At 40.7% G+C, this 17053-nt stretch overlaps 1 protein-coding gene across 2 annotated transcripts in view; it reads right to left on the reverse strand.

The window, feature by feature from the left end:
- The window catches only part of ATP8A2 (ATPase phospholipid transporting 8A2), a 379008-nt gene that overhangs the window by 280022 nt on the left and 81933 nt on the right, over nucleotides 1-17053 (reverse strand). For both annotated transcript variants that reach the window (XM_087721235.1, XM_087721234.1), the window contains exons 8-14: nucleotides 16635-16704; nucleotides 14116-14243; nucleotides 12902-13013; nucleotides 10809-10974; nucleotides 4914-5041; nucleotides 3872-3949; nucleotides 1832-1920 (exon numbers count right to left, since the gene is read on the reverse strand). In XM_087721235.1, the coding sequence (XP_087577361.1) occupies nucleotides 1832-1920; nucleotides 3872-3949; nucleotides 4914-5041; nucleotides 10809-10974; nucleotides 12902-13013; nucleotides 14116-14243; nucleotides 16635-16704 (771 nt within the window). The remainder of the gene's footprint in view (nucleotides 1-1831; nucleotides 1921-3871; nucleotides 3950-4913; nucleotides 5042-10808; nucleotides 10975-12901; nucleotides 13014-14115; nucleotides 14244-16634; nucleotides 16705-17053) is intronic.

The following is a 17053-nucleotide window of genomic DNA, read 5'->3' on the forward strand; positions in this document are numbered from 1 at the left end:
TTCCCGCAAATGGTCTTTATATGTTTATATGTATCTTTATATGTTTTAGCCTCCAATCCCCTAATCATCTTTGTTGCTCTTCTCTGCACTCTTCTAGAGTCTCCACATCTTTTCTACATTGTGGTGACCAAAACTGAATGCAGTATTCCAAATGTGGCCTTACCAAGGCATTATAAAGTGATATTAATACTTCACGTGATCTTGATTCTATCCCTCTGTTTATGCAGCCTAGAACTGTGTTGGCTTTTTTGGCAGCTGCTGCACACTACTGGCTCATATTTAAGTGGCTGTCCACTAGGACTCCAAAATCCCTCTCACAGTTACTACTATTGAGCCAATAATATATTGAGCCTATACTATACCTGTGCACAAGTAAGGCATCATGAAATCGCACATGATTTTGCAACTTTTTTGCCATAGTTGTTAAATGAATCACAGTGGTCATTATGCAAGACATCATATAACCACAACTTGAGATTCTCCCTGTTGGAATTATTTGGCTGTGCTTGTTGTAAGCTGGCTGAGGATCCTGCAAATGGTAAACATGTGACCATGGGATGCTGCAACTATCATACATGAGCGATGGTACACAGGTGCCCAATTCACAATCGTGTGTCCCCTGGTGAATGCTGTGATGGTCAGAAGTGAGTGGACCAGTTGTAAATCACTTTTTTTCCCAACACCATTTGTAATTTTGAATGTTTCTTAAACAAATAATTATAAGTGGAAAACTACCAGTGATACATTCAGCAGAATTGAGGGGGAGTTAAGGTTCTGAAAATGCAAGGGTAACATCAACTCTCTACCTGGTGTTGTGCAATATATTAGCAAAAACATGACCCTAGGACTATAGAGAGTCACAGTATGCAAACAAACCTAATGGTATATTTCACTTTTGTTTGAACTCAAATTGATTAATTTAGGAAACAATGAAGACAAGTGTTAACCTGTTGTATTAATTTCACCAAAGTAGTCCCTCCTGCCTATTTTTTTACATCTAACAAAAGAAAAGCAATCCTATGCAATCATATTCTGTATGCATTATATTAGCAATAGCAATAGCATTTAGACTTATATACCACTTCATAGTGCTTTTACAGCCCTCTCTAAGCAGTTTACAGAGTCAGCATATTGCCCCCACCAATCTGGGTCCTCATTTTATCCACATTGGAAGGATGGAAGGCTGAGTCAACCTTGATCCGGTGAGATTTGAACAGCCGAACTGCAACTAGCAGTCAGCTGAAGTACCCTGCAGTACTGTACTCTAATCCAGGGGTAGTCAATCTTTTTATACCTACCGCCCATTTTTGTATCTTTGTTAGTAGTAAAATTTTCTGACCGCCCACCAGTTCCACAGTAATGGTGATTTATAAAGTAGGGAAGTAACTTTACTTTATAAAATTTATAAAGCAGAGTTACAGCAAACGCCTACCGTCCACCATGAAAGCTGGAACACCCACTAGTGGGCGGTAGGGACCAGGTTGATTACCACTGCTTTAACCACTGGGCTCCTCAGCTCAAACTGTGTTCTATGTTTGTACTTCCCCCTAACAATACACCCAGGTTAACAATTTTGGAACATCTGACGCCATTAGACATGTTAATTTCAGCATATGGTGAAATTGTATTGTTCTTTGCTGGGGGTGGGTAGATTTTGCTACATTAAAGTATGAAATTGTTGATTTTCTATCTTCAAAATTAACAATGTTGTAAGTGAAATGAAAACTACTAGAAAACTATAGAGTTACAATCCCACACATGCAATGTAAGACAATATCAATGTAATAAAAATGACTTAAGTTTATACAGCAAATAAAAATATGGTACGTACCCATATGTTACTCCAGCAATACTACACTTCTTAAAATTCATAATATTGCATGTTAAGGTGCCTGTTTTATCAGAGAATAGATACTTAACCTAGGAAACAAATGATATATAATATTATGAATGAAACAAAATAGAGAATCTTTGAGAAAACTGGAAATTAAAGCAGTTCTAAAGTGTATCTTCAAAATCAATGTCTGAGATAAATGGACAAGCAAACAATGAGACCTTGATTGATTTAACTATTGTTTAACACGCTTTTCCCCAAACAGATCTTTCAGATTTGCCAAGTATCCAAATACCATAATTCCCTGCCAATGTGACCAGATTGGCTAATTTTGGGAAATGCCATCAACACATATCAATATATGCGTTGGTGGGCTTCAAAATTTTTAGCAAGGGGTTCTCTGCCCGGTTGCTGGATGTGGCCATGGTGGGTGTGGCCTAGTCGACTTCCTGCAACATGTTTTGGGGGGGCGTTTTTGCCCTCCCCTGGCTCTGGAGGCTTTCCTCAAGCCCCTGGGAGGGTGAGAACAGCCTCCCAGGCTCTGGAGGCCCTTCCTGAACTTCCGATAGGCCTGTTATTTGCCCGCCCTGAAACTCCATGTGTGCCCTGCATTTACCTGCATCCAAAATGGACCATGTGGGGACTCCTGAGAGGGGCAGGGTGGGGTGGGCGGGGCCAGCCAGGAATGAGATTTGGGGGTTCTCCGAACTGCACGGAATCTCAGTTAGAGGTTCTCCCGAACCCCTGCAAACCCCCAGCAGCCCACCCCTGAATATATTCCAAATACATGTTGGGAAAGCCTTTTAGTGACTAGCTCTTCAAATAAATGTGCATTCAAGCAACCTATTGTAAAATGTACAGCAAGAGCTTAGTATATAACTGTATAGAAATGATTCAGAAACTTGACTTGTAGGAGGCAGGATGATACACAGGTTTCAAACTAAATATACAGTCTAGTGAATAAGAACAAGACTCCCTTGTTAGGTTGCTGAATGAGAGTCAGGAAAGACTCAGGTTTAAAATTAACCCCCAGCAGCCTTTTTCTCACATAAATTCTGGGTAAATTACAGCAGAATCAATTTTTCAGTCTGTTTTTGTCTTTCTATCTTCACAACACTGAATTTTTCCTTCCAATTTATTGAAGGAGATAAAAATAAAATAATGTAAATGCATTACTTTTGTGAAATGAATAGCTGATGTAAGAAATTGTATAGTTTCCCTGAAAAATGCCACATGAAAAATTAAAAGGCATTGAGATAATGAAGTCTTGTTCAGACAGATATATAAGGTAAAGGATAAAGGTTCCCCTTGCACATATGTGCTAGTCGTTCCTGACTCTAGGGGGTAGTGCTCATTTCTGTTTCAAACCCGAAGAGCCAGTGCTGTCCGAAGACGTCTCCATGGTCATGTGGCCACAAGACTAAATGCTGAAAGTGCACGGAACGCTGTTACCTTCCCACCAAAGGTGGTCCCTATTTTTTCTACTTGCATTTTTTACATGCTTTTGAACTGCTAGGTTGGCAGAAACTGGGACAAGTAATGGGAGCTCACCCCATTACACAGTACTAGGGATTCAAACTACTGAACTACCGACCTTTTGATCGACAAGCTCAGTGTCTTAGCTACTGAGCCACTACATTCCTTACACAGATATTAAGCTTCGTATAAAGAATCTAAAGTAGACTTAAGTCCAACTGACTGTTTTATAATCAGCAGTGTTATTAATTTACCAAGATACATGAAAACAAACACAAATCTCGTTAGATAAATGCCTATTGGAATATATGATACAGAGGGGGACTAGGCATAGCTCAATTACATAACTAGCAAGGGCCAATAAAATGGGTTGATGAAAAGTTTAGTTAAGAATTGGAAAGTCACAGATATTCCCCACTCTTATTACAAGCTCTGGCTGGATTAATCTTACAGATTGCCATTAAAAATCAGATGCCTGCAAATTCATCTCAAACTGATTCATGGATTAAATGTATGAAACGAACAGCCCTTTTTGGTTATGGTGCCATCCCATATCCTTACCTGGCCAAGTTCCTCATTAAGATTTGAAGTTCTGGCCATTGCAGGTGTATCAGTTTCAGTATAATACATATCTATGTCCTGAAAAAAGCAGAAAACCATAATCCTTGTATGCTAGGTTAATGCTGTTCTGTTTATAATGTGTACATTATAATTATTTTTTAAAAAACATAGTCATTTATGGAAGAAAAAAGAGCAAACAAACAAGCAAAACAGACAAAAGACAAAAATAATTGGCACAAGAACACAGTAAGCGGACAAAGGGAATACCAAGATGGTACTCAGCGTATCCTTTGATTAGAAAGTAGAAAACATTGAAATCTCTTTTAATCAAAATCCCTGAAACCAACACACCCTTCCTGACACCAAAGTGTACCATGGAGAGTGATGGGTCAAATGGCACATTTGTTCCTTAACCAAACAATCATAGTCATTCAAATGTTGCATATTTCAATCAAGTTTGGAACCATTTTTGTGCAATTTCTGCATATTTTTAACAGTTTCAACCTGGTTCAATAAATTATAATTAGCTGGAGAGACAGAAAGCTGCCTGCCCCAGGCCCTTAAATTCAAGAAATCTGTATTTATTTTGCAAGCCAAGGTGGCGCAGTGGTTAAATGCAGCACTGCAGGCTACTGCTAGATCAGCAGGTCAGCGGTTCAAATCTCACCGGCTCAGGGTTGACTCAGCCTTCCATCCTTCCGAGGTGGGTAAAATGAGGACCCAGATTGTTGGGGGCAATATGCTGACTCTCTGTAAACCGCTTAGAGAGGGCTGAAAGGCCTATGAAGCGGTATATAAGTCTACTGCTATTGCTATTGCTATTTATATTGGGCTTCGTTGTTAGCCCCAAAAAACTATACTTATTTTTACTTATTAAAAATCCTACTTCAGGCTCTCCTTCCAATTTAAGAATCACATTGGATAGGGAGAAATAAGTGCCACATTTTTACAAATTGTACTACTATTAGAAGTCTAATAACTTAATATTCATTTGTCTCTCATTGTTGTGCTGTTAAATTAAGTTGTACTTAATTGTACATACCCAATTTATAAAAAGAGCCTGAGTAAACTTCACAACTTCCAGAGTCACCAGTAGACTGATGGGAATGAGGTTGTTGTACAAGATTATAAAGGTGAGTAGATTATATCCAAAATTAGTGGATCGGACTTCTATGAGCCAAAACAGAAGAGGAACAAGTTAGAGAAAGAGAAGATATATTTGCTATGCACATATGATCGTGTAATGCCCAAAGAAGTGGAATACATAGATTCGGAAACTGTGCTATTGATTCATGTAACAAAAAGGAACATTAAGAAACAAGATTTCTGAATTTACAAATATTTCACTATTGATCTTGCATTGTATGAATTAACAATTTCATGTGAAGCTTTTTAATACATTGCTACTAAGATCCAAAAACAGTAAAATACTTGTATCTAATATTTGTATATTGCAGTCAGAGCTGGACTGAACAGCCGGTCAATGACTTAAAATACCAGATAAATCATGATGACAAGTAGAACAGGAGAGAATAAGGATTGTTTCTGATTCATTTCATTTCATCCTGAGATTCAATTGTGTTCATGTTGACACAATATAAGGGAGTGAACTTCTAAAATACTTTGAAAACAGGTCCCAAAAATTTTTTTGGGGGGGGGAGCAGAGAAAACCAAAATTAAGCTCAGAGGGAACAGTGGCATTGTAAAAATTACAGTATTAACCAACAAACCAACAAACACCAAGGGTGTAGAGATTTGAAAGGGGAAGAATGGTGTGTTTTGAAATGCTAATCCATTCTTTTAAGGTGGCCAATTATACACCCAAAGGGATATAATATGCTTGAGTACTTTTACATGTAAGTTGATGCTTTGGGTGCTTTTAAGTAGAAAAGTGAAATAAAATATGATCAATGCATTCTGAATTTGGAAAGAATTGCTGTAATCTGAATAGTAAGAAAGGATCTACTCAGTCAGCTGCCCAGGTATAATCCACTGATGGAGAATTATAAAGCTTATGTTGCTTTCTCATTTTGAACCAAACACAGGCCAGATGGTTTGTCACTTAAAGCATGAATTAAAACAAGTTCTACTCTTTGTTTAAAAGGTACCTTCCATTTTTACAACCATTTTTCACTCAAAAGATAAACCGATATCACTCCAGTGAAGCTATTTATTCAGTGAACATATTTGAGAAGATCCTTCACCACTACCAACAGCACTCAAATGATGCCAGTCTCTACAGATATTTCAGCATTCAGCACAGATGCCTGCAGCTTCAAAAGCTTCAGAAAACATTTGTCTGAAATGGTATTGGGTCAAAAGGGTATTGAGCAGGGAGTTGGACTAGAAGACCTCCAAGGTCCCTTCCAAGGCTGTTAAGTCTTCTTCAGGAGTGTCAAACTGGCGGCCCTTGGGCCAGAAGATGCATCGTGCATAGGTCATGCTCACCCCAGCTCCGTGAAAGGGAAAAACATCACAAAATGTCACATGATGGCAATGTGACATTAGGAGTTTGATACCCGTGTTCTACTTCATGTGAAAAGTTGCAAACTTACATGCAGGTCACCACTCTGCTTTATGAAGTTTTTCTCCTGCAGAGGAGAAAACTACATCTGGTTATCTGCAGAGGATGGTACAACTGAGGGATTTCAAAGGTTGTTTAGTCTTTTCCAACTCACAAAATGCCTTTATGAGTGGTTTAATTTTACTATCCAAACTAGGTGGGAAAATTTAGGCCACGGAACAGGGAGAACATCTGGGGAGAAGAGTTTATCTAATTTGGAATACAAAAGAGGTTTATGGGGAGGATGTGGGGACGGTAACAGCGGAGTGAGAACCATGCAGCATGGTTCTAGCTCTAGGTGCTTAACATAGGACCGTGATGGCTAACCTATGGTTTTTGGGTCTCTGTCGCACATAGATGGGGGGATGCATGTGGGAGATACGTGCGCATGCGTGGGGATGCACATGCAGGGGGCATGCATGCATACATAAGGGGCATGGGAAGTATGGGGTTTGCAAGTACATGTGTCGGGGTGCAGTGTATGCGAGGATTTGGGCATGCATGTGCTGGGGGCACGCTGGGGAGCACACGCACTGCATTGCATTATGGGTGTATGCATGCACTTTCGGCACGCAGCAACAAAAAGGTTAGCCATCACTGACACAGGAGGTTTGTAATTGGTATGCCATTACTAGGCAGAGATTTATCTCCCATTCCATAAACCATATACTGGGAGAGTTAAGATAAATGAAATAACTTTTTCACACAACACAGAGTTACATTGCGGTATTCACAATGAGATGTTTAAAGCAATATATTGAGACTTAGGCTACTATTAGCCATGATGGCCCTAATTTTTCCCCACAATCAGGAATAATAAATGCCAGGTACTGAGAAGCAAGGGTGGAAGGGTGGATTTCAGTTAAAGAACATTCTGTCAAAATGGCGGCCTGTGGTCTGGATGTGTCACATGCAGGTCACGCCCACCCCAGCTCTGCAAAGGCAAAAAAAGTCACAATACATCATGATATGTCATGTGACGTGATCGAGTTTAACACCTGTGTTCTATAGGTTCTTCCATGAAGCATAACATTAGACTATCTGGATGTTGGTTTGATCCGCTGCAAGTGGGAATTGCAGATGTTACTCAGTGGTGGGTTTCAATTTTTTTTAGAATCTCTTCTGTAGGTGTGGCCTGCTTTGTGGGAGTGGCTTGCCGGCCATGTCATTGGGTGGAAGTGGCTTGCCGGCCATGTGATCAGGTGGGAGTGGCTTTGCAGCCATGTGACCAAGTGGGAGTGGCTTGGCAGCCATGTGACAAGATGGGCTTGGCCTACTTGTAAAATGTGGTGAAACTCACTTAACAAAGCTCTTGCTTAGCAACCAAAATGTTGGCTCAGAAACTCTGGCATTTGAAGCACGTAAGTCTTAAAGCTGTCAAGTTACAAGATCCTTGCACCCCTAATCCTTTAGAAAAAAAACTCTAGGGGTGTCCAAACCTAACAGCTTTAAGACTTGTGGACTTCAACTCCCAGAATTCCTCCTCCAAACATGTTGGCCCAGGAACTCTGCCATTGAAGCATGCAAGTCTTAAAGCTGTCAAGTTACAAGACCCTTGCACCCCTAACCCTTTAGAAAAAAACCCCAGGGGTGTTCAAACTTGACAGCTTTAAGATTTGTGGACTTCAACTCCCAGAATTCCTCCTCTCGCGCTTCATCTTGATGGTGTGCGGATGGGCAGGGGGAGGGAGCTGGAACCGGTTCTAAACAGCACTGTAGATTTGTGGAACCTCTTCTATAGCAGAGTCCTGGTCCCGACAAACCCCTTTTATTAAACGAATGTGAATTCTTCTCATTCACATTCAACAAAACCTGGCAAACAGTCTTTCAAAGGAGTAATTGTGACTACAGACTTTATCTATCTTGGAAAGCTGCCATGTAAATATTTTCCAAATGAGGTGCTGTGCAAGGAAAGACTGGGCACAGAGTCTCTGCGATTCACGGACAGATCTTCACACTCCTGAAACGCATCTAATGAACAAACGAATGAAATGTTTCCTGCAAAAGTCCACTCCTCTTTCGCTCCTCTTTTATTTCCTACGGGAGGGCCCAATCACCTTCTACCTGTGACTTTACTCCCAAATCGACCCTGATTTCTGAATTGTTCTTTTCTTCTGGCAGCTCTGCGCATGCGCACACTGGGATCAGGCTCCAGCTGTTTCTCTGCCTCACTGCTGTCTAGCTTCATAGGCACCTGATCACTGCCAGACGGCCTCGGCCCTGTCTCTGCCTCTGATGCAGAGCTCTCGTCAGAGCCTTCCCCAGCCTCCAGGACTGGCCCATGCTCCTCCCCAACCTCCTCACTGTCCAACTCTGATGCCAGCTCTGCTGGCCGGCCACAACAATATCTACCTTCTATAGTTAAGAAATATATTGTCCTTATCTCTCCTCTCCTTTTCTTTTGCTTTAGTCTAATTTTGGCAGGATGTATTCTTACCCAGAAGAGAGAGAAAAAAAGAGCAGCTAGGTTCTGTGATGATGTTATGTTATAAACATTACACCTATTGAAGCTAGTCCGGCTAACAACAGCTCTATAGCAGATGAGGCCTACTGTCATCTGTGATTGTATCCAGACAAAGAGTGACTGACCTGAAAGAGCAGACGACAGAGCAGAGCATACAATGAACAGAGCCTATCGCAACAAGCAAGGCATTTTGTCTCGTTAGAGGAAAGGTATTCCCTTATTGCTATTGTCTGCATCACAAAAGCTTACCATACACTATTCAGTCTCCCCATGAAATATAACCGGGAAGAGCTGCAAATCATTTCGTGTGGGCTTTGTGTCCACATAGTGGCATTTAAGGCCCTGCAAACTCCTTTGTGTTAAATCTGAGGGAAGCTGGCCAAGGACCAGGAGAGAAATCCAAGGAATCACTGAAGGAAAGAAGACACACTGCCCCCTTTGTCAATAAAGCAAGAGGTAGACAAGGGTGGAAATACTGTGAAAGTCTACAGACAACTATGGATATCTTATTTAAAGTGTGGCGGGGTACAACTTCATTACAGTCTGCCTGTTTTGAATTTTTTTTGTGACAAGTTCATATACACTGAGAGACAGCTTGGTTTGGTGATTAAGGTGACAGGCTAGAAACTGGGACACTATGATTTCTAGTCTCACCTTAACACAAAGGCAACTGGATATTTTGGTTCAGTTGGTCTCTCTCAGTCCTAAGAAGGATGCAATAGTAAACTACTTCTGAAATCTTTCCAAGAAAACTACAGGAACATCTCCAGGAAGTTGCCAGGAGTCAGCATTGACTTAAGGTAAAGGTTCCTCTCGCACATATGTGCTAGTCATTCCCGACTCGAGGGGGCGGTGTTCATTTCCATTTCAAAGCCAAAGAGCCAGCACTGTCCGAAGACGTCTCTGTGGTCATGTGGCTGGCATGACTAAATGCCAAAGGCCCACGGAACACTGTTACCTTCCCACCAAAGGTGGTTCCTATTTTTCTACTTGCATTTTTACATGCTTTTGAACTGCCACGTTGGCAGAAGTTGGGGCAAGAAACCAGAGCTCAGTCCATTATGCGGCACTAGGGATTCGAACCGCCAAACTGCTGACTTTTCTGATCAACAAGCTCAGAGTCTTAGCTGCTGAGCCACCACGTCCCTAGCATTGACTTACACACATATAAATTGCCCTGATTGGGACAGTCTATAAGTACTGTACCACAGACACATATATCCACCTTCAGAAAAGCCACATCCTTCTGACAGCCATTTTTGAGAATAGGACAGTTGCCCTCTTCCCCGCCACGGTAGACTTTTTCTTAAAGCAATAAAAAATACCAATTGCGACCTCTGCTTTATTTTGTTAGTGAAATTCCTTCTTCTTCTTCTTCTTTCCAACTAATTGAAAACTTGAAAACTGCCTCTATGTTGGCTGAAACTATATTTGCTCTGAAACACTCATTCTGTTCTATTTTTTTTTTCTTAGATCAAATAATGGCTATCATGTTTCAGGCCTCTTCTATGCAAGATCCCTACTACATTTAATATGAGAAGATAAACCAGTACTATGCCAAAAGGAAATCAAACTCAACTCTGTTCTGACTGCACATGTAACTGTACACTCTGATCAAATTAGACAACCCACACAAGGTGTTTTTCTTTGGCACAAATCCATAGCTAGTTCTTTCAGACTAAAAACACAGAACAGTAAGAGGAATGCAATACACCAAATTGTAAGTGAATGGGGTTTTGGAGATCCAGGTCGTATTTACCATTTACATGGAGGGGAAAGTAAGGCAGCTGGTTTGCACTAAACTTCAGATGCTTTTTGGTGGGTGGATCGATTTGAAGAATCTTAAATTGGAAATGATGTTTTTGGTTTCAAGATAAGAGCATATTTATGCACATCCAGTCTTTGCTCACCATTGGAATCAAAGTACCAAATGACTTCTCCATGTGTTCTGTTCCACAGTAAGGCACCCACAGAACTCACTAGAGCCATGACGAGAAGGATGCAAAACAAAATGAGAATCTGCATATTGGTAACTTTTTCTACATTTGATCTCTTCAGTGGAGCTTTGGTTGAATTCTGGAAAGGAGCAGCCACATAATTGCAATGATTAATTGTGCTCACACACAAAAAAGAGTAATAAAAACAAGATGAAATTACAGCCAGACATTATGAAAGACTCACATCCATTATTAAAAACAGAAGCTGTGTTTCTCTTCATCCTTTCCTCCCACGGCAGCTATCAATTTAAAACACAGAATGCTGCCTGCTTTGCACTAGTAGCCAGTCTTCTCCAATCCAGTGGCTTCCAGGTGTGTTGTATCAGATAGTTCAACACATCTGGATAGCAACAAACTGTGGAAAGTTGAAATAGACATTCTAAAGGAGAGAAGACTAGCTGTGTTCACACAACACATTTAACCAGATCGGTTGCAAACCTTCTGGTTCAGGGGTGGGTTCTAGCCCGAATGGTATGAATGTTGCGTTTTAATCATGTACTGTCTTATATGTAAAAGTCTATTTTCCCCCTTCCTTTGGATTGTGAGCCGCCCTGAGTCCCCCCAGGGAAAAGGGCGGCATACAAATAAACACAAATACAAATACAAAATAGCTGGCGTTACTGCCGGTTCGTTTGTGGTCACGTTTTGCACGCCTGCATGCACAGTTCAATGGAAATTGTTCTGCACAGGCACAGATCTCCCAAAAAAGATGGTGGCAGCAGCAGTGGCAGCTGGGGAAGTGATTCAGGGGCGTGGACAGCCTGGGTCAATGCCGGTTCTGCGACCCAGGCCAGTATACCACTACCGGTTCAGCCGAACCGGTAGCAACCCACCTCTGTTCTGGTTGCATTTCCACAAATGCCAATCTTTGTTGTTGTTTTTTTTATTGCTTAGCTTGTACTGCAAAGTCCACCTACTATTTGTGGTTCACTATATATTGTGGAAATGTGGACAGTAGATTAATTCGTTAACCAATCAAGTATCTTCTGGAATGCAGTTCACAAGATGAGAGTGATTATGCATCCCTGCAGTCTATAAGTAGTAGCAGAATGAGCATGATCTCCTTTAATTAAAGGAGATATTAAAGACCTTGCTGTAATTGGAAACACAGTCCCTAATTATTTTAGCATTTTAACTATAGCTTGCCATTTACTAGCCAATCTATTAAGATTAATTATCTATTGCTCTGTCTGCACATACATATATACTCTGCAAACATAGTTGCATTTTCTCCAAAAAGTTAAACACCACAATCTTCTAATTTCTATAAACTTCTGCACTATTATAATCACAGCTACTAAAGCTCAGTCTAAAACAGGGGTGTCAAGCTCGCAATGACACATCCTCATATGACATATCGCAAATCTTTTCCCCTTCGCTAAACCAGGGGTGGGCATGGCCAGCACATGATGCATCCTGCCCATAGGCCGCGAGTTTGACACCCCTCGTCTAAAATAAAAAAACATGCAAAATGTACAATAAATTTGCCAACTGAAAGTTATTGTACCTAATGTTACCATTTTTCAATGCACAATTTCAAGTGTTGTTTTTAACTTTTAATATCCCGCATGATTGAGAACTTCATTATCTCGCTGTCTTGGTGTAAACTTGTGCATATATTAGCATAAGTAGGGAAGGTCCTGTTAAAAATGTGTTGCATTCTGACATTAATTTTCCTTCAGAACTGTGGAGTGCTTTGCCTCAAATGCTCCCATGTTTTCTGCTTTAGAAAAAGAAGTCAAGCTGTTCTCTCTAAGCCAGATCTGAACAGTTTGAGTTGGTTTTAACACTGATATTAACTGTTTCCATGACATTTTTTATTGTTTATGGTAGGTTTTATTTTTTTTAATTCTCACTAGCCTTAGATGCTACATAGGCAAAAGAAAAGTAGGATCTAAGTGTTGAAAATACCCAAATAATTAAACAATAAAGATATATTTGAAATCATTGCTGGGCTTCCCAACAGAAACATGTTAAGACTTACAAACAGATCAACAAATACTTACCTGCATAAGTTTCGTGTCATGTCCTGTGTAGACAACTATTCCTAAAACCCACTGAGTGTTCCTTATTTGTGTACCTCTTAGTAAGATCTGATCAGGTCCAATTGGAACTGGACTGATGAGAAAGAAGAGAAAACGGAAGATTGATGTTTATAGTATAATAAAAAGCAAAATTTGGGTTTTCTAAATAGACTCATTAGAGCAGTAAAAGTAGTTGTAGCTATTTATTTTATTTATTATACAAATTTATATATTCATCCAAGTGGCTATACAAATAAAGTCTGTATAGGTGAAGCCAGGTAGCTTACAAAATTTAAAAAATTCACCATATAATAAAAATCCATTTAAAACCCCACCCCCAATGGCAGCAACAACACAATCAAATCAGCAATTGCTGTCATTACTGCTAAAGTACTATCATTTTAAAAAAATTCTTTATGTACTATTAAAAAAATCTCTCATGGTGGCATGCAGTTAAAATGCGAATAGACTCAATAAAGAATCTAATACACAATAAGTTAAATCAAAATCAAAAATTAAAAGCAGTGTACTATAAATGCATTAGGAATAAAATGCTATGAATGCAGCAGAAAACAGTTAAAGTACAAGACAAAGGCCTAAGAGGATCTATCATATTTTTATCATCATCATCATTATCTCCTTTTAACGACCCCATAATCTTTTGCAGGGTGGAGTCTGGGCAACTGAATGCAGCTACAAACGTTTTTACTGGCCAGATGCCCTTCCTGTCACCAATGCGGAGTTTTGTTCAGCAGATATATTCTCATTGTGCCCAGAGAGAGAAATATCTGTCTCTACCTAGGATTGAAACTCACAGCCTCCTGACTATGAGGTGAGAGTTCCACCTCCCCTCCACCACACCACTCCAGGATCTATCCTATATTTTGTGCTACTTGAAGTTTCTAGACAGTCTTAAAGTGTTATTCTCAATATTTCTTATTGACACAATCAATTCATTCAGCAGCAGGAATCAAAGACCTAATTTTCTCTGGTTTTTACCTTATGTTTTTCTAACTGAAAATAACTTTCACTTAACAAAGAATTTGATTAACCATCTTCCATTTCGTATTGTTTGCCACACCAGATTTCAGACATAGGCTACAGCTACTTTTGAGAAAGTTCTAGTCATGCAAAAGGTGTTTTTGGGGGGGGGGGGCGATGGGGGAATACCAGGTGCTTTCATAGCAACTGAATACCTTTGATTTTCAAGGCGGAGATTTCCAGTGAAATCATAGAGGTGCCGATTGGGCCCTTCACACTCTATCTTCCCAGACATTTTCATCAAGTCTTCTTTTGATTGGAGGTTAGCAGTCTGAATCAATCCCTGTATAGAACCAAGCAATAGATATAGTTGACAAAATATGCATCCTCTTTTACAAATTAGGAACATATCTTCCTAGCGCAGAGGTGCCAAATTCAAAGCCCGTGGGCCAGATCTGAGCCACAGGGTGCTTAGATGCGGCCCATGGGGCCACCCTGGAAACAGCAACGGATTGGCCCACTGTGCCTCCACCAGCAAAAGTAAAGCTCGGAGGGCCACATGACAGCCTCCCTACAATTGTCTACCAGCAAAAACGGAGCTCAGGAGGGCCGCTCTGTTTTCACTTGCATAGCACTTGGGCTGCCACAGGCACCGCCAACATGTGGGACATTGAGCTGGCCACGCCCATCCTGGCCACCCCCACCCACCCCCTGAGGTCAAACACACCCTGGTGTGTCCCTCAATGAAATCAAGTTTGACCACCTTGTCCTAGTGGAACCTCAAGCCTACAACTTCCAGCTTCTCTCAGCATGGGCCACCTAGGATGATAAGAGGAAGCTTTCCAATTCCCACAGAACTTCAGAATCCTCACCAGTACAAAGACCTCACACTCTGGCTTCTGTGAAGTCATTACATCCTGATTTTATTCTGGCTATAATGAAATGATACTTTTGCCCATGTTAGACCTCCCTATCGTTTACTTTCGAAAGAAACAGATGAAAGTTCCTACCATAAAGTATAAGAATGTTTTTGCTTTTCAGTGAGAACTAGCAGATAAATTCTCTGAAAGATCCTAAAAATGCCTCTACATACACTGCCCCAAGCCACAAACGAAAATAGGGAGAATATGTAGACTAATTCTGATTTCCTTCAATGCCAAATTCTCAGTCTAAACTGTCTGTCTGTCTGTCTCTGTTTTTGTGTGTGTGTGTGTGTGTGTGTTCTAGCATAACTCTGGAATGCCTCGTGCAATTTCAACCAAACTTGGTACACATGGCTTACTCTCTGGAAACAAATACTGTGGTGGTAAGACAACCCTAACCCCCTTCAGAGTGTGTGTTCTGTTCAGATACAGTCTGTTGTGCCTCAAAATGGTTTCTACTGTACTGCCATAAATGGCTTCTACTATACAGCGCAATGGAGTTGTCATGGTAACAACTCCACAAGGGGGCTCCCACTGTGGTGGCCCAAGTGCTCTGCCAGTAAAACATTAGAAATTGGTCCGGAAATTTTCCCCCTATAAATAAATACCCGGTAACGCTGGGTTATCAGCTAGTAGTTTAATAAAAGCCATTGCTTAATGAACAAGATTTTAATACAAGAAAATCCAAAGATCCCAGGGGAGATACATGATTCTGAATAATGTGGACCTAGAACAAAAACAGCTTTGTAATTACAAACCTGGCAACGATCTTCAAGAATGATTTCCCAATATGTCTCATGCTGTATTGTCTTAAAACCCAACAAATACTTCTAGATCAGCATTTCTCAATCTTGGCAACCTGAAGACATGTGGACTGCAACTCCCAGAATTCCTCTTGCTTGTCTATGTGACTTCAAGTTGCCAAGAGTAAGAAACACTGGTCTAGATTCCCCTTTAAGAGAGAAAAAACAACAATGTTCAGATCTCCATCTACAATCACATCACGCAACTAATATTGCAAGAGAACCCAAGCTATTTTCCAAGTTATGAATGAATGAATGAATGTTTATTTCATTTGTATGCTGCCCTTTTCCCCCGAAGGGGGACTCAATAGCAATAGCAATAGCAATAGCAATAGCAATAGCAATAGTTAGGCTTATATACCGCTTCATAGGGCTTTCAGCCCTCTCTAAGCGGTTTACAGAGTCAGCATATTGCCCCCAACAACAATCTGGGTCCTCATTTTACCCACCTCGGAAGGATGGAAGGCTGAGTCAACCTTGAGCCTGGTGGGATTTGAACAGCCAAACTGCTGAACTGCAGTAAGCTGAAGTAGCCTGCAGTGCTGCATTTAACCACTGCGCCACCTCGGCTCTCGACTCAGGGCGGCTCACAACTCAAACCAGGGAAGGGGGATACAGACAAATTAACAACAACACAAAACAATACATAATTTAAAAACACGTAACAATCATACCATTCGAGATAGGGGCAACGGCTCTTTAGCCCCAGGCCTGTCGGAACATCCAGGTTTTAAGGGCTTTGCGGAAGGCCTGGAGGGTGGTGAGGGTGCAAATCTCCACGAGGAGTTCGTTCCAGAGGGTCGGAGCAGCCACAGAGAAGGCTCTCCTCCGGGTAGTCGCCAGTCGACACTGGCCGGCGGATGGAATTCGGAGGAGGCCTAGTCTGTGGGATCTAATCGGTCTGTTGGAGGTAATTGGCAGCAGGCGGTCTCTCAAGTACCCAGGTCCAATAAGTGATGAAGTTATCACTTCATCACTTTCAAACACTAAAACAAAATTTAATTTTACCTGTCGTATTTTAAGGTTCGTCTCTCCATCAAGATTAGCTGTTTCAATATAACACATTGCCTGAGGTTCACTGTAAAAAAAAAAAAGTAACAAAACAATCATCTTTAAAGAAAACCTTGAAAAAAAAGTGACTGGCTTTTCAGAATCCTTTATTTTATTCAACTATTGATTTTTCCCCAAATTTTTATTATTATTGCCAAACGGATTTAAATAATCGTATGTTTTCTTATTTTAGTAGTAGGCACATATTAAAAAAATTATGTAGTATATCAGAAAAATCACTACCGCAACTGCATGCAAACTCTGGTGAACTGAGGAACTTTATACAGAAAAACAGTAAGTAAAATATACCTGACACTTTTAACACGAGGCTGTATGGAGAGGACTAGAGGAGGGGTCTACCTTAGCCGCTTATTTTA

This window comes from Thamnophis sirtalis, unplaced genomic scaffold, assembly GCF_051295495.1.
Source record: "Thamnophis sirtalis isolate CommonGarterSnake01/CBP01778 unplaced genomic scaffold, rThaSir2_p1.2 scaffold_8, whole genome shotgun sequence".
Taxonomy (NCBI): Eukaryota; Metazoa; Chordata; class Lepidosauria; order Squamata; family Natricidae; genus Thamnophis; species Thamnophis sirtalis.